The 27550-nt window shown below is 41.7% G+C and overlaps 1 protein-coding gene across 1 annotated transcript; it reads right to left on the bottom strand.

The window, feature by feature from the left end:
* Nucleotides 1–1876: 1876 nt before the first annotated feature.
* ponzr1 (plac8 onzin related protein 1) lies at nt 1877–27332 on the bottom strand. Its single transcript, XM_061709569.1, has 4 exons — nt 27193–27332; nt 20309–20440; nt 13870–14015; nt 1877–2369 (listed from the first exon to the last, which is right to left on the bottom strand). Exons 2-4 carry the CDS (start codon nt 20418–20420, stop codon nt 2232–2234), a joined length of 396 nt encoding a protein of 131 aa, XP_061565553.1. The 5' UTR covers nt 20421–20440; nt 27193–27332; the 3' UTR covers nt 1877–2231.
* Between the last annotated feature and the right edge of the window lie 218 nt (nt 27333–27550).

Here is a 27550-nt window from a genome sequence, read left to right as displayed (position 1 = left end):
CATTTAGGCTTCAGAACGTCACATTATGCAACAGAAACGTCACCAGCATCACTTGTGATGTCACTTGTGCGACCTGTGCTTACAATTTGTTTGGCCACCGTCAATATTTTCTTGTATTTAACCTGTTTTATATTCTAAAGTCACACTTAAAAGTAACTCCACTTCTCTGTAACTCCAAACGAAAGACTCTCGTTCCGTCTTGGAAGTAACTGGCAGTCAAGGCTGATTTATGGTTCCGCGTTACACCAACGCAGAGCCTACGGCGTAGGGTACGCGGCGACGCGCACCGTACGTAGGCTACGCCGTCGATTTAACGCAGAACCATATTATTCAGGCTTCACACGTGTCATTTGTTGATGTTTTTTCCAGGATTCCGATTGGCTAGCATGACTTTATCTTCTCGTTACACTGCCCCCTGCAGGGTTGGATGCTCATAGCACCTTAACAGCTATTTATGCAGGTTCGTGTAAACGAGGGTATTTTTCAAAACGTAGAGGGGGAAATATCAGTTTTTGTAAATACCCGGCTATGTGGAAACGTGGCCTTAGTTTTGTATGTTTTGATGTTTGAAGTTTCTGATGTGTAACTGACTCCGTTTGTGTTTGAGCGCCTCCAAACACAAGCAGCTCTGGTGTGTAGAGACATCAGGAAATGCCATCTCCACATCTCCCTCATTCATCTTCTTAAACACACAACTGAGAATATCATGATCTCATGGCAGCCAGACTCACAACAGCTTCTGTGTCCCCGAAATAAACACTCTTTGGTTGGACATGTTCCAATGAACCGTAGAACAAAATACGTTGTTATTTAAAAAAAGGAGAAATGGGGTGAATCAGAAGCAGAATCAGAAAAAGGTTTTTTGCCAAGTTTGTTAAACACACACAAGGAATTTGTTGTGGTGATTGGTGCAATACAATACAAGAGCAAATATATAATGAAAAAAGAGAAAATGTACAAGCAAAAATGTACAACATGTACAAAGCTCGGCGGTGCACATAGGATCCAAGAACTTTAATATTTTCAAGATGTAATCGCTTGTGATCAGACTAAAAGCAGCGGAGGCAGCATCAGGTTGTGGGGCTGCGTTGGAGGGACTGGACTGGTGCACTTCCCTAGACAAACAGCCTCTTTTATTACACTTTGTTCAGATGGTTTCACGCTCACACCCTTCTTGGCACAGATCACACATATGATCACACATCTGGCCAGCAGTGCAGTCAGAGTTTCTGTTCTGTGGAATTGAAACTTACTGAAAGGGATGTCAAGAAATCTTTTTGTCTCTTTTTTATTTGCCTTATCGACAACACAATAAAATGTGGCTTGGGTAATAACTGTAAAGTGTGATACTGCCAGACTGTACATCTCTCTAGTTACATCTATGACGCTCTGCTTCACCTTTAAACACAATCAGAAGTGACTATTCTGTAATATGTTTCATTGATGACATCAAAGAGGATTACAACGGAGACAGCTTTTATTGTCTTGTCCCAGATTGCAGCGACAAAAAAACCTTTAATGGTACCGGTAACTGGAATCACAGTCATCTCAATTAAACAATAGCTCAAGTAACAGTTTAAAGTCTAAAGCTAGAAACTTGGCCTAGTTGGGCAGCCACACCTCGCCTTCCTGTTGCTCATCACATCTACGTCTTGTTTCCTGTGTTGTTGAGATGTTATATGATAATTGTCAAGCAGTTCTCGTTTGCTGCTGAAAGCGTCCTCCGATTAAATGTAATCTCCGAAACTGTTTGTTTTAGTTTATGCAGTGGCTTTTTAGCATTTAGATTTTATTGCGATACAAATGTTTCCGCCTTCTCTCGGACCAAGCTCATTTAAAACAGGCAAAAGGAGAAGATGAAACAACACTGATCTCGTAACTTGGAACAAAAATACTTTATTCCCAGAGCAGTTCAGGCAACACAGCCTACAAGTTAAACATCCAGCATGTAAAAATGATTAAAAAAAACTCCAGATATGTAGCTTTCACAATGGGAGTAAAGCTCTAAACAAAGTTCATTTTACAAAGCTGCTATTGTTTACTTACACTGCTAACATTTTAAGATGCTCACTGCACACATGAAACCAAATGTCTTTGCTCACCTGATAGAAACAATAATGCTAGAAGAAATGACATAACACGTTCTAATGATTATTGAAGCAAAACATGCAAATCATTGAACATTATTTGCAAAACATGTCATATCCTCTTAACACAGCCTCACTTTGCCGTTACATCCTGCCAACCTGCGTAGTGACCACTGAGTGGGAGTGCGGCATGTTGCCCCTGAGCTTCAGCTCGCGATGCATCTGACACCAGGTACACACGTAGCACCAGCTTAACTTGCAGCAGTCATCGCAGCACGAGCCCTGCAGGACAAGGAGACAGAAAAGTCAAGAGAGTCAACAATGTGATCTGGTTTTTATAAATCCTGTAGTGGATACATCAGTATTTCCATGATCCTGGACTAGGATGCATTATAGAGATGACAAATGAGTTCAAAGGAAACCCTTGAACGAGGACAATAGTGTACAAGCTCAATGAACTAACATGTAAAGACAAGATTTTCTGATAAAGAAAAATTATATTATTTGATCAAATCTGATGTTAAAGGGGATCTATTATGGCATCTAATGCCTATTTTAAACAGGCCTTGAATGTCTTAAAAACAAGCTTTTGATTGTTTTTGCTAAATAAATTAGAAATTCAGCCTCTGAGCCATGTCTTTATCTTCCCATTCTCTAACCTCATTATCTATGCGGGATTCTGAGTGGGCGGGGCTATGATAATGAGGCTCTGTGCTGATTGGCTGCCTGAATGACACGACACACCGCTACGAAAAAATGGCGGAAGCTCCGGTTGTGGGCTTGGTTTCACGCATCGGAGGCCAACCTATGTAAATCGCATTTTGGTTACGTAACAACGGGAGCAGAATCTGAACGGCTCGTTGATCCACATCACACTGGACGGCTCATCCGGGCGGCTGTACAGACACTGCAGAATTTGGTAGCTTTCCTCCTTCTCTGAGTTGGCAGGCTGAAGGGGAGACCACTTTATATATGTTAAAGCAAGAAAAAACATGTTTTTCATAATAGGTCCCCTTTAAGATTAACAAAAGTGCATCAATGAAAGCGCACAGCTTGGAGGAGGAAAGACTGGAGGGTATTTTCATGTTTCCTCCTCTACACTTATCCCTATTTAGCATCTCTGGGATCTGCTGGAGCGTATCGTGGCTCTCTTAATAGACGGGTCCCCCGTCCATCACAGGGCCACACACCACCAAACACTCACTCCTATGGGTATACAGTCCCCAATTAACTTGACATATATCAGTGATTCTTAACCATAGGGCCGCGGCCCACACTTGGGCCGCGAGCGCCATCTAGTGGGCCGCCAAAAAAAATTCAGTTTTGTACGTGTGGGCCGCGAGGGCCGCGGGACTGCATAGCAACTCCCAACCAAATGAGGAGAAGACACTCAGCTAGCTGTACGTGTAATAGTAAGAGAAATGGTGTGTCTTTACAGAGAAAATCCTTCATTTTGCACAGAGTAGGTTTAGATCCGCCAGGATTAGGGATCGATTAATTGGGTCTGCGCCCAGAGCAAGCGAGCGCGGCATGATCATTTATCCCGGCGCGTCCCCGCGGCCGGGGAGGTCGGCTGAGGCTGCCGCTCGGGCGATGGGCTCCGTCGTTACTGCTGAAGGATGGTAGATGTAGATGCGTGGGCTGTCGTGTCTGCTGGACTGGACTGTTCGGGCTTTCTAAAAAGCATCGGAAAGTAACTGCTGCAGCGCGACCAGAGAGCTGCGGTGCGGGCTGTGCCCGTCGCAGCTGATCAGGCTCGGATGAACCCGACACACTGAGTCCTGACAACTTATTAATGTAAATAACTTAAAGTAAAATCAAACTAAGTTTTGTCCTCGCTGTATTTTTAAATATGCAACCCGGAATGGACACATTCATCCTGTTCAGTCTTCCCACTGGGACAAAACCAGTGTCTCATACGTTCAGAGACCGTGGCGTTCAAAGTGCGAAAGTGAAACGCCACTGAAACAAAACACAAAGTTTTTCATCAAACATATCCACTCAAGTCTGAACTGAAGTCACAGAAAAATAAACTGACCATCTTAAAACATCCTGCCCATGTTTGGGTCCAGATACAGCTGTGAAGCAGCTTTCTCCACAGTGAACATAATTAAAACTAAATATCGTTCCAGGCTCATCAATGAGCACCTCCACATGCATATGAGAACCTGACACCATCCAGCCCAGATTTAAAGTCCTGACAGGAGAAGTTAGAGCTCAGTTCTCTCACTGAACAACAGAAAGTGGGGGAATAAGATTATAAGAGGGGAAGAAAGAAAAACTGCAAAACTGTTAAATTGTTAAGATGTGTTTATATTAATTTAGTATAAAAATGTGTTGAGACAATTAACAAAGGGGAAATTCAAACTGCTGGTAGAGAAATAAAATAAGATAGCATTTGAAAAATAAAATAAACAAAGTATATATATATATTTTAAAATAAAAATATATATAATGATGTTCTGGACCTTCGCTTGAGTAAATTTTCTCTAAATGGACCTCTTAAAGTTTTAGTTGAATACCCCTGCTATACAGTGTTTATATTTAATGGGCCCCAGGCCACTCTGTACTGAAAAAATTGGGCCCCAAGGTCAGAAAGGTTAAGAACCCCTGACATATATGTTTTAGGACCCTGGGAGGAAGGCAGAGCACCCGACACGGAAAAGTTGAGATCCTAGCAGTGAGGCACCATGCTGCCCATGCATAATATTAAGTGATTTAATATTAAGCTTCTGGAGGAATTTCAGTGTGGAAACGGCAGCTGTGATCTCAGACAGGACTGCATCAACAGGTAGAGTTCCTCACTGTCTGATTAAAGCATATGAGCAAGAGATTACTGTAGAAAACCCTAGTCAAACACAACAATACTCAGTTACATTCACAAATGGCACTTACATTTTGTGCAAAAAAGAGGCCAGGGATGCCCCGATACCGATACCGATACTGGTATCGGGGCCGATACTGCCCTCATATACTCGTACTCGCAAAAATTCTCCGATACCACGCACCGATACTTCATTGTTGTTGTAGTTACTGGTTAGCGCCACTAGGGGGAGACGTTGAGCCGCCCCGCGGCTCCCCGGGTCAGTCTGCAGCCTGGCTGAGCAGCAGCAGCAGAGCTGCAGCTTTGTGGCTGTAGCCAGATGTTCCATGTTTCAGTAAATTCTATCTTCCTTAATTATACAGCCCAGCCGGCCAAGTTTTGTTTAAAATTGAATTTCTGTTGCAAATAAAACCTGTCTTCCATTTTTCATTGCATTTTTAGCCTAGTTATTTTTGTGGTAGAAGTATCGGATCGGTACTCGGTATCGGTGAGTACACAAATTAAAATACTCGTACTCGTACTCGGTGTGAAAAAAATGGTATCGGGACATCCCTAGCCTTATGGTCTTGACCCCGAGGCGGCGCTAACATTTCTGCCCTCAGGAGCATCAGGGATGGACCACCAGAGAGGAGAAACCTGTGCTGTGGTCAAAATCAATTAGTATTTCAGACCTTTATCTGAAGAAATGGCACCAGGTGCTCTGGACCACAAATCAAAAGGACTATCAAACTGTTATCAGCATCCAGTCAGTAATCTAGGAGTCACTGCCAGCACTTGGATGGTGGCAGCCATGGCATTGGCTTCTGTCAGAGCTCTTGGCAAATGTAATTTATACATCTGAGGCGGCGCCATTAACGCAGAAAGGTGCATAGAGATTTTAGATCAACATATGCTGCCTTTCATTTCAAAGACGTGGCCAAGGAAGAGGATCTGCAGGTACATGCTTCAACCCCATGTTCTGCAGGAAATGTGGAAATAAACATCGTGACCTAGACACTAGAAGATGAGTTTGCAAGAAAGATGGAACAACATGACTGAAATGCTTCATCTTTTGATTTCCTCAATTATAGTTCAGTTTTTGAGTGTTTAAATTGGATAAATGACAAATTGGTAAACGCATTACAGAACCTGGGAGATGCTCTACTGGTGGTCCGCCGCAGCAGCGCTACAACTGTCAGTTTGGTTATTTAGTTCCTGTTTTATTTTGAAACCTGTCTCTGTTTCAGTTCTGTCTTGACTTCCCTGGTTCCCATCTGCCCTGATCATCTGCACCTGTGTCAGGTTTTTGGTAAGCTCTTGTGGTTTTGGTAAACTCTGCAGCGCTTTTACTGGGCACTTGGAGATTAAATGTCCCTCTACCCCATAGTACAAACACAGGTTCAGCCTGCGACTGCGCTGGTGCTCCACAGGGTTGTCCAAGTGATTTGCGTGGGTTCCGGGTCGGAGAGATGATGCCTGTAGTGGCCTACAGCCAGGGCCGCCGCAAGGGGTGTGCGAACCGTGCAAACCCAAGGGCCTCGCGCTATGGGCCGTTTTTTTTTCTCCCCCTTATAAATATCAACAGTCACGTTCCATAACAGACCTAAATGTGTACTAGTCTGTGCATATCAATAAATATATGTGCAATGATGCGCATGTCTGTTGTTCAATAAAACTGATCAGACCAAGCGCAGACACAAGCTAGTCTGATCCAGACGGGTGGAGTTGGAACAAACTGTCACACAATGTCGAGAGAACGAGACAGATTCAGGAAATTTAATCAGGGAATGAAAAAAGAAAAAAACTAAAGAAAATGGAAGAGTTTAATGCCTCTCTGAAAGGCTTTGTTACAAAAATCACAGATCCGACCGGGTCTCAAGCAGCTGCAGGACCCTACTCGCAAATCTCCCAGACGGCTCTGCCTGCCCACAAAGAATCAGGACAGACAGGGGAAGCCAACAGGTTGATCTAATATTAGGTGGAAGTGTAGGAACAGCCACTTGATACTAAGTGATTAATATCTAAATATGATTTCTATTGAAAAATTGCATAAGCAAGATGTGCAATTTATTCAAAGGTATTAAAAATGCTTGTTGCACAAAAACCTAAATGCCCAGTATGGTTTGAATTTCTGCTGACCAAACTGTGTCCTTTATCATGAAAAGGAACCCGAGAGGAACTTTAGGTGGATGGTTTTTAATATCATTGACCCAGTTCTGCAAGAGTTGTCTGACAGGTTTTCCAATCTTCAGCTTGTGTCTGAGGAATTTAAATTCATCACTAAAATGGAGCACATAACAAAAGCTGAGCTGGAGGAATCAGTTACCAGATATGCCTTGACTACCTGTGATGTTTCCAGAGATAGTATTCTAGAGATAAACCCAGCAAGCCGTCTACTGAAGGGTTACAAGGTTCTTGAGAAGTTACATTTCCTCATACAGGAGAATCTTGATTTGGTGTTTCCAAATCTGACAGTAGCCCTCAGAATATTCCTGACCGGCCTCTGACGGTTGCATCTGCCGAGAGATCCTTCAGTAAGCTGAAGCTTATCAAAACATACCTTCATTCGAGTATGAGCAATGATCGCTTGACCCAGTTAGCAGTGATCTCTATTGAAAAGTGTGGAACGATCTATTTCATTTGATGACATTCTTGACAAATGGGCGAGTGCAAAGTCACGACATGTTACAATTTATTGATAACATTGTTACATAGGGTACAAACTGTTGTTCCGATGTCATAATTTCTTTTTAGTTTCTGATTGAGCTGATCATTCTGCAGTTATATGTACGTATGTAACTTGAAATAACAGACTGGAATGCAAATCCATGAATGAATAAGATTTATATATGGAAACAAAACAAAAAATCAGGCTGGCAGGCTGGGGGGGGGCGCGCCTGTAACGTTTTTGCATACCCCTCAAAAAGTAGCTAGTTGCACCCCTGTGTGTATGTATTTGTGGCGATTAGTGGATTCACTTGTCATGTAGGTTAACTCTCCAATGAGCAGTGTTGAATCACAAAGCCCTCCCACGCTTTGCCACTGCTAAGGCCCAGGCCCAATCCCCCCCATAGTCCTACTTTTCAGCTCTACCCCTAAATTTTGCGCGTTCCCGTGAGGGTAGTGGTGTCCCAATTCATCTTTGCATTTGGGCTAGTGGACATAACGAGGGTTAGGGGGTATGAATCTAGCCCTTCAGAGCGAGGGATTTCAGATGCTGACTCACCGACGGAGGGCTAGAAAAAATTTCCCAGAATGCTTTACGTCATCATTTGCAGACTGAATAAAAAAAAAAAAAACATGGCGGACATTTCTTATTTTTTTGTGAATAAAATCAATATTTTGAGTTAGTTTCTGCATAAAAATGCGTTTTGATTCTGTTTCTAGCGAGAAATATATATTTTACTTTCATAATATTCACTCAGTGGATTATATAATCACTCGTTTGCCCAATGTTCGCGAAGATCTCGCCAGAATAAAGGCTGATTTATGGTTCCGCGTTACACCAACGCAGAGCCTACGGCGTAGGTTACGCGGCGACGCGCGCCGTAGGCTCTGCATTGATTTAACGCAGAACCATAAATCAGCTCCCGAGCCGGCGGCTCTTCTCATCCCCCGAAAACATCGGAGCAAATTTCTTAACAGGCGTTATTTGGATAAACTGAGCCCAGGTTGGGGATCTTAACGGTTACTTTTACGCCTGAAAAATATTAAAACTTAATAAAGTGGCATATTAACAGCGCTACATCGGAAATTAAAACAGCTTTTAGCTCTGGGCTTCCTGATATGGTGTGACGTATGTGCAAACGTAACTACGCAGTCGCTTACGTACCCGAACGTAAACCACGCAGTGACGTAGCAAGTGGTTCCCAATCCCTAGGGAACATTACAAGGGCCCTACTCATTTTTAGGGCTAGTGGTAGAAAGTAGGGGGTGTATTGGGATTGGCCCTAAGTAGTAGTGTTGTCAGCTCTGCATTTCTGTTGCTATATTTAACGACTTTTCAGACCCCGCTAGCGACTCTTTTTCAAAAAAGCGACTAGCGAAAATTCAAGCTACTTTATCTGGTGTCATTGGAAACTTTTGGAGACTCTGACATGAAAGTGTTAAGCCCCGTTGCCGGGAAAAAGATGAAAGTAAAAAAAGACGCGAGCGCAACATGTTGCAGCCAGTGTGTATTGTTCATCCGTTCACCATCACGTTACACTGATTCTCATCCAACACGTCAAACAGGCATTTTCAATCAATGACCAAGCAGCTGTTACTGTTACTGTACGGCCAGGCAAAGCAGTTGAACCCAGAACCCATGATCAATCATCGTTTTAACCTTTTTAACTCCTTTTAAAACATTAATATTATTCATTATTAATCTCTTTTTTTTAACTGTCTCATTTCAATACATGAAATTACAAATTTCTTTTTTAACTCCATTATAACTATTACACACGCACAGAGCAAAGTAGCATGAGCCTGCAAAATGAAATTGTGGTTGCAAGACCAATGTTAATGGATAAACTGCCAACTGATGTGAACCTCTCTGAAGCTTGCAAATGCATTCAGCAGTACAAACATACATTTCCCATCTTGCACAGACTGTATGTCCTTGCACTAATCATTGGTGTGTCTTCAGCTGCATGTGAAAGCTCTTTTTCAACACTAACCCGCATTCCCACTCCTCTCGGCAGAACAATGTTGCATTTACGGAAGAGAGATCTAGTCATCTTGGCCCATGAGAAAGAGATTACAAGGAATCTTGACATGAACAGATTTGCCAAGAGCAGCCGCAGACTTGTCCTCTAGATGGTATCTGGGATAATAAGGATATACCCTGTAACCTAACCTGTTGCTTTATTACCTGCACATCTCATTGTGTTCTGAGTTCTACCTTTGTGTCGTTACCTCCTTTATCACATTAGAAAAAAGCAAAATAAGAAAAATGTTGTCGCCTGCATGTTCATATGTTCAGTTATGGATTTAATTGAGAGAGGAGAAAAAAAAAACATGTTTTAAGGTGCAGTAGGCCTACGCTGGATTTTGCACTAGTTGAGCATTGCAACTTTTTTTTTTGCCCCCCCCCGTGTAAGACTAATGCCCCCCACACCTGGCATCCTGGTAACACCACTGCTGGAAAGACTTGCATAACAGCCTGTCCTAACTGCACGCGAGCGTCCGACTATCGCGTCGCACTGCATGGCACTGGACGCTCTCTGTCCACACTGAAAGCGTTATGGGCCCCCATGTTATTTTGATTGACAGCTGAAACTCGCTTTTTAAAAGGCTGATTTATGGTTCCGCGTTACACCAACGCAGACCCCACGGCGTCGATTTTACGCAGAACCATAAATCAGCCTTTATTCACCGCACTACCCGCCAAAAGAAACTCCTAAAATAACTCCTAAAAGAGTAAAGAGACAAGTAAAAGATGGGTGAGTACTTGTAATCTTCCTACGGTTTTACTTTCTAAACAGAAAACAAGCTTGATATTGTGATATTTAAATGTTCTTCTATTCTCTTCCTGCCGCTCGCGTTGAAAGCCGGTTGAAAGCGCTGTAGGAAACAGTCATGGATGAGGAACGGCTGATCCAGTTAGTTGAAATGAGAAGTTATCTCTATGATTCCTCCTCATTTCACTACAAAAACCTCAATAAAGTGGCAGAAAGAAATATTATCTTATTATTATATTATTATTATATATTATCTTATTATTATATCTTATTTTATCAGAACCTTCCAGCTCCCTGGCGTTCTCCCTCCAGCAGCTGCCACTTTAGGTTCTTGTATTGAAATGACTGTTTCCTACAGCGCTTTCATCCCCCCCTGAAATAAAAACAGTCAAAATCATCCCCCCTGTAAAACTGCCATCCCCCCTTTCCATCCCTTATGTCATTTCATCAATGAATGTGGTTTTACTGCTATTTCAACATTTAGAGTCATCACCAGAAAAATAACACCAGAAAAATTACTTATTTGACAATTTTCACCTGTTTCAAGTAAATTTTAAATAAGTAGAAAAATCTGCCAGTGGAACAAGATTTATCTTCTTATTACAAGCAAAAAAATTAGTGAAAGTCTACTTGAAACAGGTGAAAATTGCTGTTTTTTTCCAATGATGAGTCTTGTGTAATGCAAGTGTAATGAGATTTTTTTTACTAAAATGAGACATTTTAACTAGAAATAAGACAAATATTCTTGTTAAGATTTTGAGTTTTTGCAGTGATCCATGTTACTTATCCTGTGAAGGACAGAATCATATTGATAAGTTCAGAAAAGTGTTTTTTATTGTTGTGTTTTGATGTATTTGATGTAAGTCCAGTGGATATTTAAAGCTTACAGAAGGCTGCATTTAACTGCTGCTATGTCATTCCTGCAGTATTTCTGCAGGTGTTTTGGTCACTGCTATTATTTGTAATATATTATATTATTTGTAATCAGCACAAATTATCTGTCCCCATATGATCAAATCCACCATCCCCCCTGATTTTCTTTTACAACTCGAGTACTGCATAGGAGGGTCCAGCTGGATCAGTGCTGGTCAGACTACTTTCTTTGCATCATCTTACGCTGTGCTGCTGACTAGATTGATGCTACTAATTCTAGTTATGAGTAACCATGGCAACTGGAAGGTTCGTTACATATAGGAGCAGCTGATTAAACTTTTCATCACAGGTAGCGTCCTGAGCAAGACCCCGAATCGGAAAAAAGCAGAAGTGGCATAGAGGAAGTACAACAGGAGCAAAACAACGTAACAGTGAAAGTTTTCCTGATAGATCACAGAGGATATTTGAAAACATTTCCTTTTCCTCCTCTGGTATTTTGTATAATATTTTACTAGCAAATCTGAAGTGTGGTTCACTGTAACATACAGTAGGGAAACCTGGCAACGGTGAATTCATAGTATTTAAAAACCTTTTAAAGTAGTTTTTTAGTCTTGTGTTTCTGAAAAAATATTAGTTACTCATTACCTGCTATCAAACTATAAACCGGTAAGATTTGAAGGGGGAAAAAAAAATATTTGTTACTCATTAACTGCTATCAAACTATAAACCGGTAAGAGTAATAAATGGTAAGCCTTGTGGATCAAAACTGTCTGCTGTTTAACTGAAATCTGTTGTAAACTTCTTCCTTTGTTGTGGTCAAATAAAACCAACAGGAATTCCAACTATTTGTCCGACCCGTTATTGCCGCGCAGCACTGGAAGGTCTGCTTAAAGGTTTTCTGATTTATTTTCCCGTGGACTGTGGTATCTTTATATTTGCCATCACTTTGGGTTAACAGAGTAAAGTAACTATTGTAGGCAAATTGCATTCTTGACACTAATTAAGGAAAACTGAGTAAATGTTGCAGTCCAATTTAAGATTATAATGAAAAAAAAAAAAAACAGACAACACGGAAGTGAAAGTCAAAATGTTTGTACGTTATAGTAGAAAAGAGGAACTTCTGCTTGTGGCGTGTGTATGTGTGTAGTGGTGATGGGAGTGTTTTGAAGTCGTGTCGGTTTCAAAGCTCAAATGTTGTGGCATCAATTTGAAAATAAAACAGTTTAACATTTGCTGCAAAGGATTAGGTTTTTTTTTTGTTTTTTTTTAGACTTAACATTTTTTTTTATCCTGCAATTGTTCATTTGATTCAAACTGAGTCCATTCTGCTTTTACATATACAAGGTATACTTGTACTTGTCTTAGCCATCCATGTTTGGTTTTCAGTCTCTTAAGTTACAAACAGAAGATACCTTTAATACTGGAGGTCGATTCAGCTAAGCAATTAATGAGTTGGTCAATTATTGGTCCTTTTTAATCAGTTTCAGGCACAGAAAAACCTACATCAGTCTAAAAGTGCACATAAATCGGCACAGATTACTTTTGTAATACAGTATTTGACCCGGTCATTGTACGTTTTGACCGTATAGAAACATAATTCTCGTCAGTTGTGTGAAATAAGACCTGGAAACAGGCATTGTGGCATAGAATTGTTAAATTGGTTTAATTCACCGTACAAATTGTTACAGATTCATTTTGTAATACTGTATTTGACCCGGTCTTTGTACGTTTTGACTGTATAGAAACGTAATTCTTGGCATTTTAAGAATGTGATGTATCTGCTGTACTCTACTGCCCTTACCTTTTAACAACTTTTGCTTCTTATTATTTTACGTTTTTTCTTATCGTTTTATTTCGTTTTAGTTGTTATTTACCGTTTGTGTCTTGCCGCTTTTAACGTCGATGTAAAGCACTTTGAATTACCTTGTGTTGAACTGTGCTGTACAATTAAAAAAAGTAAAACCCCTCAATCTTCAGAACAAAAGTCAGTTTGTATTGCGACCTGCCTGCAAACCGAGCACAGATTTACTGTAACTTTAAGAGTCTGCTGTCCCTTACAGATGTTTCTGTTTACATCTTAAATAAATCAGAACGTAAATATGGATGTCATTACACTTTCATTTAAAAAAGAAGCGTGCCTAAGACTTTCACAAAGGAGGTTCTGCTTAGAAAACATTTTCCATCCAGCGGGATTTCTCAATTCAACTTACTGGATGGATTGTGAAACACTTCCAAGAACCAGGAAATGTGATGATGATTCAAGCATTTAAGAATTCACATGATCTGAGTCTACTTTATTTGAAAAAGTTGAAGAATTGTGCCGCATTTAAAAAAGAGCTAAATAAAATAACAAAAAAAAGGTATAATATATAGGAACTTCCCATCACACAGCTCCCCTTCCTTTCAACACTGGTGTTGGATCAATACAAGTGTGTATCGTGCTATATAAGACAGTCCCTCACTTGTAGATAAGACAAGATAAAATGGAAACAATATATATTTGGAACCATAATGATACTGAAATCCGTATTACTGTATTTGCATTTATTTCAAACAGCAATCTTGGGAGATTTTTAGGATGTTTGCCAAAAAAAAATCAAAAAATCAAGGTTAAATAATGTAGCGCGTATGGAAGCAGCGTCCACCACCCTCCCAGACTTACAGGAATGTTGTAGCGCTCCCTAAGGTTTGAGCGCAGGATGCAGGACACCACGCAGCAGCAGTCCAGCATGGGCATGAGGCAGCACCAGCCGTAGTTGCTGGCCGTCTTACACTGCAGGCAAGGGAAACAGAAGAGAGCACAGCAACCTGTCGGGCAGAAGGAAGATGTTTCAGCGTGGAGGTTCAATATTAAATGGCTGTCATTAATATTTTGACAGAAATGCATCGGGAGGAAGATAAGAAAGGAGAGAAGGACGCAGTTTTCATGTTCAAATAAAAGTGTCTACTCTGTAAAATAGTCTTTGCCCATTTCAGCCTAATGTCTGGACTGATGTCCACGTGTGATCTGCTCTATTGAAGTTACGGCTTTCAGTGTTGGTCAGTATCAAGTTGTGTGGGTTATAAAATGCCAAGAACTTTGTGTGGAGGGGTAGATCAGTCACCGGGACCTTAAGGCCCTGACAAACCAAGCCGATTGACGGCCGTCGATGAGCGTCGGTGCGTCTGTCGGCATAGTTTCCCCGGTGTGTCCCGCCCGTCGCCACAGATCGGCCTCCCGTCGGCAGCTTTTCAGCCGATTCGACATGTCGAATCGGCGTCGGGGATGTCGGTCAAACAGCTCACTCTGTGATTGGCTGTTCCCAGAATTTCCCAGAATGCTTTTCGTGGTCATTTGTGGACTGAATCCAAAAAAAAACATGGCGGACATTTCTTATTTTTTAGTGAATAAAATCAATATTTTGAGTTAGTTTCTGCATAAAAATGTGTTTTGATTACATTTCTAGCGAGAAATATATATTTTACTTTCATAATATTCACTCAGTGAATGTATATAATCACTCGCTTTCCCGTTGTTGCGAAGTCTTTTTCCAACCTCGCCAGAATAAAGGCTGATTTATGGTTCTGCGTTACACCAACGCAGAGCCTACGGCGTAGGTTACGCGGTGACGTGCGCCGTACGCCGTACCCTACGCCGTAGGCTCTGCGTCGATTTAACGCGATTTAAAGCTCCCAAGCCGGCAGGCAGAAAATCACGAAATTTTCGGAGCAAATTTCTTAACAGGCGTAGCTACAACTGTTAGATTTCATCTATTAAACCAACATTTATCTTCCTAAATGATTTATTTCAGCCAGCTGTAATTCTCCACAGAGCTGCAGGTGGTTTTCGTATTGCACTTGTGTTTTCTCAATAAAGCTTTGAAAAAAAAAAGCACTGTCCTCCTCCTTGAGCCCCTGAATACAGACTACCGCTGCCTGCTGGTATGGAGGGGAATTACCTCTCACGCATGCGCAGAACGTACGTGCTAGTTCGCCGTCGGGTGTCGTATTTGCGGTGTGTCTAGTGCTTCTTTTTGAGCCCGACCCAGCCCGACACAGGCGACGTGAGGCGACACAGCAGTCGGCCGACAGCGGGCTAGGTCGGGTTGGTGTGTCCTGGGCTTTACACTGCTGGGAGAACTGCTGACCTGCCCATGTGAGACGTGCTAAGTGAGCAGTTACAGTATGCGTGTTATTGTCAAAGGAAAGAGGTTCCTCAAACTCTGGAGTCCAAGACAATGGGTGGGAAAGTTTTAATGCGTTCAGTTCAATATCTTATCGACAGTTCCTGATCCACAATGCTCACAGACAATGCTCTGTGACAGCACCAGTGGGATTGATTTAATGGTATTTAATGATCTGTCTGACCGGTAACATTTTCATCTTCCCGTTGTGCAGCTAAAGTGTTAAACAGATTTTGTGTCTGAGAGCAGTTGGAATGTAATGTTTATACTAGCTTGTGTAATATAAACTGATAATAACTGATAAATAAACAGGCCAGATAGAGACTGCAACAGACAGGAAGATCTGCCGGGAAATATAATTTCCTCCGTCCAGTACGTGTACTGGTCCAGTGATAGGAAACAGGCAAAGAACATTTCTGCAGACCTTTGACACCCTGCACACAAACGTTTCTAACTTCTCCCGCCTGGTAGACACTACAGAGCAACCTAAACGTCCCGTCTCAGAGACAGTTCCTCCCCCAGGCCCTCGCTCTGCTGGACTTTCAGGGGTCACAGAGGGTTAAATATTTGCGCAAAATCTTCATGACTGAAAATATTGGTTCTTTTTTGTATATAGCGTACATACTTTTTGGTTGCTGAGGCTTTTCTTAATCTTTATTTACTTATTCTTATTGTATTTCTTTTATTGAACCTTGACAGACAAAGTATGCAGAATCAAATTCCTAGTTTGCACAAACTTGGTGAATAAAGTTGATTGTGATCTAAAGATGATGATACACATATAGCCCTCGTAGTTTGAGGTTTGAGTCCCGGCCTGTCACTCTATACTGCAATGCCCCCCCCTTCTCTACCCATTTCCTGTCTACCTACTTTCTCAAGAAAGGGCACTAGTGTCACAAAAACCTTTTGAAATAAGACGTATTAGTCCACTACAAAACCAAACCAATCTTAGTGCCCAAGCCAGTTTCACTGTGTGTTGGCGATTCTAAGATTTGTAATGTAAAGTTAATTTCTAGCTGTTTTTTCCCCATTAATATTGTAGCAGTTGAAGTTTTTATGTAATTATACTTGTTAGGATTCTGTTATGAGTTTTGTGCAGAAACTTTACTTATACTTTGACCATTGCATGGCAAAAAAGACTTCAAACAATGCATATTTTTTTTTTTTTTTTAAGATGTGACATGTGATACCCATTTTGACCCACCCATTGGCCCACCAATCAATCTCTAAAAAAAACTAAAAATCTGTATGTGACTGTCAAAACGCTAACAGTCACATACAGACTGTTATGTAAGGCTGGTGTAGAGTTAAGCCTTACCTTATTAAATTAAACCTTTTTGGGGTCGTGAGTAGGATAAACACGGGGACAACTTCGCTTTTTTTATCATTGCTTTTTAACTTCATGGATTTAAAAAGGAACATAGTTCTCTTATAATGAAACTAATGAGGCAATTATGTACCAATAACTGCTATGTCTAGCCAAATTTCCCAACATAATGGGGCCTAAAATAAGGAAACAATATAAAAAAAAAATGCAAGAACACAAGATAAAACCTATGAATGTGCAACTTAAACAGATTTGAAAAACACATGCAAATGCCCCATTCAAAGAAAACCCGTCTGATCATAAAATCATCCTCCAATACATTCAGGGGAGGAATACTGGATTTGTGAGCAGCAAACTTGTGTAACTAAGGAAACTGATTCATATACTACTATAGTAGTGTTTTGCAACATTGTGTCGAAAAGAAGTGAAGAAGGATTCTTTTGGTCACACTGAGTTCCACAATCACACATTTCATTTCATACCACAAAGGATACAAGTTTGAATGTTTCTGCTTTGGTTTTAAACACCTGTTTCCCCTTTTTGAGCGGCACCAGTGTGTTTTTAAACCTAGTTTAAACCTTGTTCAGGTCCTATCTCGAGGACAGGAGGTACTTTATTGGAACTGGTAACTGTGTCTCAGACCAAATGACTAACACCTGCATGGTTCCCCAGGGAGATCCTAAAAATCAGGTGGTATCACGTAATCACGCTTGCGTAAGCAGAGGGGGCGGAGTTATTAAGACCAACAGCAATAGCAAGACTGCGAGACGGCGACATTTTCAAATTAGTGACGAATGAATATGGATGCAGCAAAGCAGCAGTGGCCTGAGAAGGAGACAATCTGTCTTTTAGCGATTTGGTCCACGGAGGGTGCTACGCGTACCAAGTCCGTATTAGAGCAAATACCTTGTTGTTGCTTCAATTTTCGCGCCAATGCAAACGCAGCGACCTAACTGACGTTTGCAGTGACGTAACGACGAGGCTCCCCGAGCTATGAAAAAACAAACCACTTCTCAGTTGGTTCGCAAGTTGAACGAGTTGTGAACCAGCACCAACACTTGACCAGCCTTGTAACCGGTTTGGTGAAAAATGGGTAAGAGAGGGTGATATGGACACTTTCAGGCTAGTTAGTAGAGCTGGGTATCATCACTGACCTCCCGATACGATACGATTCCGATACACTAGGTCCCAAGACGATACGATTTCCGATACGATACTATTCGATACAATATCGATATTCTGGTTACAATAAGGGAATAACATGATCCTTCCACGCGCCACGTCCGGCCAGAGAAGCCCCACCCTGCCTGGTGAAAAGAAGCAGCCTGCTCACTCCTCAAGTAAGGAGGAGAGTTGAGCTCAGTGCAGCGCCTCCCGGGGTTGGTAGATGGAGCAATGCCCAGGACTGACTTAGGTAGGAGCACTGGGTGATAAAATGGGGGAAAAAAATCGGGATTAAAAAAAAAATATATATATATATATATATATTATTATTTTTTTTTTTTTTTGAAATCGATACTTGGATTTATGTATCGATAATCGTTCCTACACATGCATATCGATAAAATATCGATATATCGATATTTTTAACCCACCCCTACTAGTTAGACAGGACCTCAAGAGGGCCAGTCAAATCGCTAAAAGGGACTACAGTATATGTTAGACTGGAGTGTGATTAAGGCTGCTTTAACACCTGTGGCCCATTTATTTGTTCTGATTCAGGGGCTAAATCGATACAGTTCTCGTTTGTGGCGTTTGTGTTCACAAGGCAAACATCTGTACCGTTTCAAAGCTGATAACAAATGCCATGCGCGAACCAGCTGCTCTCTGATTGGTCAAATGAACGCGGAAGGGAGTTTCCTCTTCTTCCGCACACCGGGATAAACAACAAGCCCCTTTCACAGAGAGGGTGCAAAGCACAGACCGCCGCCGGCTTTAAACTGATTTATGGTTCCGCGTTACACCAACGCAGAACCTGAGTCGTCCCTACGGCGTAGGCTCTGCGCTCTGCGTCGATTTAACGCAGAACCATAATTCAGGCTTTACCCATTAATTTATGTGTGCTCGGCGCAGAGCGGAGCTCTGCGACTGGCGAGAAGCTGCCTGCCGCAGGGTTTGCGCTGCGCAATACAATTTTTAATTTCACCGTGCCGCGCTGGGACGACATCTCGGCAAGTCCAATAGGAGAGAAGGTGGTGGAGGCTGCGCCGATTCCTCTCCTTGCGCCGCGGTCGCATATACACATGAATGGAGTTGTGTCGGTTGCTGTGTCGATTATGTTCTCACTACAGATAAAAAAAATTAACCGCTTCAGGTCTGGAATGGAATCGGGCCGAGACCACCTCTCCGAGGCGATCTCGGCTAGCTTGTTTTGTGCCGTTTCCGAGCGCGATTGCTGTGTTCACATATACCAAAACGTTCCGATCTTTAGGGGGAAACGCTCCCTGTTCCGGAACAACTGCTCTAAATGGGACAGGTGTGAAAGCACTCTAAGGCTATGTACACACGTAGCCGGGTATTTTTAAAACCGAATATTTTCCCCCTCCGTTTATAAAATAATTTGTATCCACATTACATCGTTTTTAAAAAAAAAAACCTTCCACCCTCCCAATCTTCACTTTGCCCGGAGTTTTTTTAAACATTCGTTTATTTGTGTTTTCATGTGGATGACAGGTCCAGTCGTAGGAAAATATCTTCGGGACCATCACTAACTACAAAGGTAAAGCTCTTTTGTCATCCCCTCCACCGGACTGGCTGACAATGTCAACATCTTTTACATCAGGTTTAAGAGATCCCCTGCCAGGTCCACCCCCCTCACCCACTCCCTCCTGTCTCACGGTCACCAAGAGCTCTGGTGAGTTCTTGGCCCTCCAAGCCTTAGCCCTCCTTAGCCCTCCAAAACTCTCCCACCACCACCACCCATCCTTCACACACCGTCTTCCCACCCCTCTCACCTTCAAAGTGAGGGACGTCACCAAGGTCTTCACACGACTGAAGCTCAGGTAAGCCCCAGGACCTGATGCCGTTTCCCTAGCAACACTGAAAGCACTGTGCCATCCAGCTGTCACCAGTGTTTCCACACATCTTCAACCAGTCCATCTCTGAATGTCATGTACCATCCTGTTTTAAAGCAAACAGCATCATCCCAGTTCCAAAGAAGGACAGGACAACGTGCCTGAATGACTAAAGACCTGTCGCTCTGTCATCTGTGGCCATCAAGAGGTTCGAAAGACCCATCCTGTCCTTCCTCAAACCAATCACCGACCCCCTCCATTCAGTCATTAATCTCCTCAATGCATTTGCCAAAAGCCTATAAGCCCATAATTTCAAGTATTTTAAAGCAACTTCACATCTTTTGTGTTGTTATTAATTTGTTGGATGGAACGGCAAATGTAAATGTAGTGACATAAGTGACGTTGCTTCAATCAAACTATATGTTTAACATTTAAACTGGATTATGAAGGGAATACTTTCAATCCAATTTGTGTAAAGGCCTTCCTTGGAATATTGTCTCAACAAGAGTGAAGTTAAAAGTCAGATTACTGTTGTTCATGTAAACATAGTCAGTGACACAGACATTATAGTTGAACCAGTTGGTTTGGTTGACTTACAGGTTTCCATGTCGGAGCAGCAGTCGCAGATGTCGGTGCTCCATCCTCCAGGGCCGTGATTGGTGGTGGTGGTGACTGACACCACGGAGGCCGGCTGCTGGTAAATGGCCATATCTGGAGCGATGCCTGGTTCTACGTGGTAGACACAAGGACAATGGGAAAATAAATACCAGATCTTTTTATACAGTCTAATAAATGAACTCCTATGTTAAAGTTGGACCCAAAGTGAGTAGAATCCCTTGATATTGCTAGAATATCAAGGGACTACTTGACTATTTGACCATCCATCCATTTGATATACCCACTTAATCTAAAGCAGGGTGATGACGGTCTGCTGCAGCCTATCCAAGCTGTTAGTGGATGAAAGACACCCTGGACGGGTCATCTCTGCATCACAGCCTCACAGAGACAAACCACACTCTCACTCACCCCGTTTAGAGTCATGCCAACATAAATGAACCTGCAGAAAGTTGTTCAAACATGAACTTCGCCTGGTGAAAGACAAACACTGAGGATATGAAGTGCACCCTAATCAAATAGAAGTGAAGTTAATTTTAAAAACAAATTCTCCTAACTTAGCTACTTTTAAGAGTATTTGACATTTTGTTCCTTTCTGAGTAAATTTAACTCGTAATACTTTATTAACTTCTATGAGTTGTCTGTTTAAGTATGTAGCACTTGAAAGCGTCTGTTTATTTCTGTTGTTCCAAGAGGCCCGGAGGCACGGAGTCAAACTAGGTGGTGTTTTTGTTAACACAAGCCAAGACATAATGTTTTTATGCACTCATTGCTGCATACATATATCCATACACCACACCCTGTTTGACGTTTAGACATCTGCCTTATTGCTTTGGTGGCTCTGTAATTACACCACCAATCACTAAGTAAGAGTTCAGAGTCTTTCTGCAGCATTGTGGCTCCCGGGGCCGAGTTTCCCTCCGTTTACTGTACATCCTGTATGTAGGTCCAACATAGCAACAGAGGAAATAATGTATATTCCATGTGAGCCTGCCCTAATAAATCTGAAGCATCAATCGACTTTACAGACATTGCAGCCAACTATCGCTCAACCCAACTTGAAGACGATGAAGAACTGGCACCGGGACATATAAAAACAAAGTCAACCAAGTAGACCAATCACCAGGGCCGGATTTAGCGAGGCCCACTAAGGTGGGCAGACTGAAATGCAGGGTGGGCGAAGCTGCCCGTGCTGCAACGCGGCGCGGGCGAAAAAATTTTGGGGGGTCAAACCCCCGAAATGTATAGAAAACTATGCTATCATCATATCAGTTCATCTATCTTCTCCACAGTATGCTAACCCAATTGCCCTTCCTGACACTACCCTCTGCATTTACCTGGGCTTGGGACCGGTGTTCTGCCAATCCTTGCTACCTGCCGAGAAATGCTATTTTGTGGTTCTGCGCATGCACACAGTCGATTTTCAAAGTTTAATTGCCACGCCAATTTATTTCTTGCACAATGTAAAATTGATAATATGGGATGTTGAGCATTTGATCCTTCAAAATACACTACCCATGACATGAATTGTATTACACTTTGTGAACATTATACGATAAAGAGAGAAAAAAACAATTCTATCGCTTTATTTGATTCAGTCATTCGCCTTTATTTAACCAGGCATGTCATTAAGAACACATTCTTATTTACAATGACGACCTGGCAAGAGGCAAGGATCACTTGGGGGGAAAGGAAGTGGGCCAGGGAGTAAAACACAGTAAAATTGTAGCTCTACAAAGGTAGAGACACAACTTTTGCGGTATGCGTTCATTGTTGTGTCTAAAAATGATGCGCAGTGCCCACCCAATCAGAAACGGTACAGATATTTTGTGATATTTTTTTATATATATATAAAAAAATAAAATTACAAAAAAATAAAGGATCCCCATAACTTTGATTGGGTGGGCAGGACGCACGTTTGGGTGGGCGCAGCCCACCCCTGCCCCCCCCTAAAACCGGCCTCGCCAATCACATCAAGCAGTCCAGAAAGCTCCAAATGCCTGCAGTCATGTAAATCTCTATAGTGGATCTGACCTGTACTCTTCTGCAGTAAACAGCATTATCAGGCACACTGTAAGTGTTACATATTAACATTTTATTACATATTTATTTTGTCTCGCTGATATTTACAGACACTCACTCACTCACTCACTCATCTTCTCCCGCTTTATCCGTTCCCGGGTCGCGGGGGCAGCAGCCTCAGCAGGGATGCCCAGACTTCCCTCACCCCAGACACTTCCTCCAGCTCTTCTGAGGGGAGTCCGAGGCGTTCCCAGGCCAGCCGAGAGACATAGTCTCTCCAGCGTGTCCTGGGTCTTCCCCGGGGTCTCCTCCCGGTGGGACATGCCTGGAACACCTCCCTAGGGAGGCGTCCAGGAGGCATCCGGTACAGATGCCCAAGCCACCTCAGCTGACTCCTCTCAATGTGGAGGAGCAGCGGCTCGACTCCGAGCTCCTCCCGGGTGACCGAACTCCTCACCCTATCTCTAAGGGAGCGTCCAGCCACCCTGCGGAGGAAACTCATCTCGGCCGCTTGTATCCGCGATCTTGTCCTTTCGGTCACTACCAAAAGTTCATGACCATAGGTGAGGGTAGGGGCGTAGATTGACCGGTAAATCGAGAGCTTCGCCTTTCGACTCAGCTCCCTCTTCACCACGACGGTCCGGTACATCGACCGCATTACTGCGGACGCTGCACCGATCCGTCTGTCAATCTCACGCTCCATTGTTCCCTCACTCGTGAACAAGATCCCGAGATACAGGGCAGGGATGAGAATCAGCACCTCCAAGACCGAGGCCATGGTTCTCGACCGGAAAAGGGTGGCATGCCTTCTCCGGGTGGGTGGAGAAGTCCTGCCTCAGGTGGAGGAGTTCAAGTATCTCGGGATATTTACAGACACTATTGATTAATTTGTGATTAGCAGTTCCATCATTCATTCAGAGACTGACGTACTAGAGCTCTGAGATGGCTCCTACGTTTATCAGGGACAGTGATAGCGCTCCACCACACTACCAGCCTGTGAAAATCTCTGCCAACTTAGAAAGTGACACCTTGATAAGCCTCCCCAGATTTCCCGGTAATGTTTGGGTTGCTTTATGCGCCACACCTTAGCTCTCCCGAGGGACTGACCAACACTTTTGAATACACTCAAAAACCTTTACTTGGTCTGGCAACTGGTAAACCGTCGCCCAAGAATGACTTGATGATCTGAGATTACCTGTGTACATATTTTATCATCGTTTTAACTTGTGTTTACATTTATTTGTCATCCACTGATATATATTTTGTTTTATTCTGTAAAACTCTTTGAAAGTTGCTATATCAATAAAACAGAATTTAACTGAATGATAAATGTAGAAGAATGTTATCTAAAAAACGGGTGTGAGTGCTTACTTTTGTGAAAATAATACCTTTGAATTCTCTGTGATATCTGCAGCTTTTCATTTTCATTCAGACTGCAGATGTGCCTCTGTAACTGTTAGTGTTTTGCTAACTTGTCTTTTATTGGGGTGTTATAAAAGATCCATAAACAGTTAAATCATAAAATTGCTCCGCAGTCACCCCATTCCGGTTTTCGTCTGATACCAATTCAGTTCATTTAAGGTTTATTACATCCAAATGTTTAACTTGACTGTATGTAAAACAGTGACATTTGGGAACAAGTAAATGAAGTGCCATTAACATAAAAGTATGTGTTCTTGTACTTATTTTATTTAATTTCTGTAAACTTACTCTCATGGGAGAAGTGTATGAAAATCTTTTCAGAGTTGACTTGATGAATATTTCAATCTACTGTAATTGAAAGGAGCATGAAGTTTGTAATTCATGTTTTTAGGTTGTTAAAACATTTTACTTTAAGTTCATGAACTTGAAGGTTAAAGGTACAGTGTGGGCTCTGTTGTCTCTATCTTGAGGATGCACACACCTCTCTCCTTCTCTGCACCAAGTGTGTCTCCTCTCTATTACACATTGACCTCCATTGTTTCTTCAGCTGGAGAACACAGTATTAGTCTCTGCTGCTCAGATCGAGTGATATCATCTTGATTCCTGAAAGTTGACCCCTAGATTTATCCTGACCTTCCCCACCCCCAAGGTTATCCACCTCCTGGCAGTTTTCCCCTTTTCCATCTCGAGTCATCAGACCCTCCTGAAGCCACAGTGTCACTGAATCTTCTTTACACATCAGAGTTTAACTTAAATTTGTTGATGCAATGACGAGCAGCGTTAAAGCAAAATGGTTTTTAAGGTTGTTCTCAAGCCAGTGCAGTGATTTACACTTCATCATATCTGTTGTAATGCTGTCACATTGCAAGTATTCATACGGAAGTACCAATCCACTGAATTATTATTGTTAGTGGCGTTACACACTGCAGGAAAAGAGAAATGTGTTAGTAGTGCAGAACTTCCTGAGGTTCTTCCCACTGCAGCCCACAGACGACTGATACAATCATACAGCAACAACATGACAGCACTGGCAGTTTTTGTGTTGAGGAGGAAGATTTATTGTTACTTCTCCCAATTGCATGTTAGATAAAAGGAGATGGGGGAAAAGGAGTTATCACATAAATTTAATCCACACCAACGGAAAAGCTGCAATGACTATTCCATTTTCCCACACTGACCACGCCCACTTCTGACCCAAGTTCTTGGACACTGTGCAAGAAAAACGTTGTGCAATGATGATGTGTTTGGAAAAAGAGGGGGAAAAGTTGCAAGAACTCCCAAACCGGGGCTGCAGGAAGATAATATTGTCATTTTTTCTCGTAGGGAGGGAGAACAGATTTCTCTTTTCGTGCCCAGACCATGCTCAGGCCCTGCTCCGAAAAGTACCACTTCTTCTATGAAATTCAGGACTTAGGATGAATATAAACTTTTCAAAAAAACAACTAAACAGCATTTCTCAGTTCAAGAATAAGCTGTAACATTTAAACAGTTTTTTTTTATTTCAACATACAGCCTTGATTAACTGTAAATGTGTTCATAAAAGTGTAACTAATAATATCAACAATTATTATACTAGGATTGTTAATGTTGTTACTTTTGGCCCTATTGTTTTTGTTGCTGTCTTTTCTATCACTATCATATTATCATTATTATCATTGTTATTATTATTATTATAAGAATGTATTTACAGGTATTTGTACCTCTCCCTATATCAGTGTATATACAGTATGTATCTGTGTGAGAAAGTGAGCAACCCCTCCCCTTCTCACCATCACCGGACTTTTTTAATGTGTGTGGCAGAGTGGAGGATTGGGCGTGGTCTGCGGGGGAGCAGCACACAGGTGTGCCTGGTTCTGCTGATTGTGGCACACCTGTGTCCAATCAACCTCTCCTCCCTGCCTGGGTTTATAAACAGCAGCTGCATACCAGAAGAGGGGTCTGCTGAATGGAGGAAGCTTGTTGAGAGGCTATGCCCCATTGGGCCTTTTTTTTTTTTTTTTTTTTAGAATACTGATTTTGCCCTTCGCCTGTATGTCTTTGTGCTTTTTTTAACATAAAATAAAAAGCCTTATTTTTTTGGCATTCTACGCTCTGCAAGGTTTTTTTACACCTCATCACCCAGGTCCAGCTTTGCCTTGTCCCCTTTTACGTGGGGAGGCCGCTCTGGTTCCTCACATTCTGTATGTGTGTGTATATATATATATATATATATATATATATATATGTATGTATGTGTCTATGTAGATGCATATGAGTGCGTGTTTATATTTGTATGATACATGTATGCTTCAAAAATACCTAAACCATATAGACCATCCATCTCTCTCTCTCTCTCTTTCTCTCTCTATCTATCTCTCTTTATCACACGCACACACACACACACACACACAAATATACACTCACTTCTCTAGTCATCCGTTTCTTTTTCTGTCTGTTTGTCTCATGTTGCTATATCTGTCTTTTTTGCTGTAACACGTTTCACATCTCACCACACTACACACTCTGCACCCATCACTGTCTTGTCTTTCTATCACTCTTGTCCTTTCATGTGTCACTTCGGTGATTATGGTCCTCTCTGTCTGAATATGGTTTTCAAAAGTTAAATTATGTTCGATCAGACTGTCAAGGAGGACTGGTGAAGGACACACACACACACACACACACACACACACACATTCACCCACTTTAACAAAACTAACATCTTCTGCAAGGTTAAAATGTATGTTATATACGTCATGAATAAAGGTTTTTAACAAATCATGGTATGAACCACATATATTTATGCAGACAGTTGTTAAATAAATAAATAAATAAATAAATAAATAAATAAAAGTATTACACAGCACATCAACGTGGTCAATGCTCTTGTAATTTATAGGTTATTATAACTGCTAAAATACATTTTTAAGTTCCTCAACTAAACAGACGTGTTAAACCTTTCAGCATGGTAACCACAGTAACACGTGGGAGTGCAGTGACCAACTGGCAACGTAAAGTGTTATTTTTTTACTATTTATTTAATTTTTGAATATTTAGGAATATATCATTTTGACGTTTGCCATATGTATCATGGGATATTATCTTGTAATATTGTAACATTGCATGTAATATACTGTATTTCAACAAAAAAAATCGTTAACTAGCATTCACCCTTCAACAATTAAAACATTTTAATTAACTTAATTAACTAGAAGTAGTGAGACAGACTGTCCATGAAAACTCTTTTTTTAAGACATATGTTGATTATTTTCATGACCGCAAGATCCAGAGATTACAACTTTAAATGTAAATGTGGCTTTAAGCGTGTAATAAAATCAAATGTATTGACGTGAAGGAGTAATACGCTGCGTGAAACCTTCCTAGGAATAAATACGACGGTAAAAATGTAATATTTGCAGAAGTGAAGTGTAGAAAGTTTTTACCTTTTCAAAGTTCCGTGAGGAAAGTTGTGAATGATAAAGTTAACGGGAGCAGAGTGTGCTGCAGAGGACAGGAGGGAGGAGGAGAGGTTTGAGAGCAAAACTTTAACTTTCTGTTTCCAGCTAAACGCCCACGCGCTCTCACCGTTTCATCCAAAACATCCACAAACTATGACTGGGGCAATACACAAGGTGGAGTTAAATATTTCACTGCAGGTATCATCAACCATTTAGCACCCTTGGGCGAATATCTCAAAATGTGATTCAGTGTAATTCTGGCTTCTGCATTCAATTAGTGACTTACTTTTTTTTTTTTTAAGATTTTTAAAGGAAGTTACAAAAGTCCTTCCATCATTGACTG

This window comes from Cololabis saira, chromosome 20 (assembly GCF_033807715.1).
Source record: "Cololabis saira isolate AMF1-May2022 chromosome 20, fColSai1.1, whole genome shotgun sequence".
Lineage (NCBI taxonomy): Eukaryota > Metazoa > Chordata > Actinopteri > Beloniformes > Belonidae > Cololabis > Cololabis saira.
Note: the sequence above shows the minus strand (reverse complement) of the source record. Positions and strands in the feature narration are given on the sequence as shown.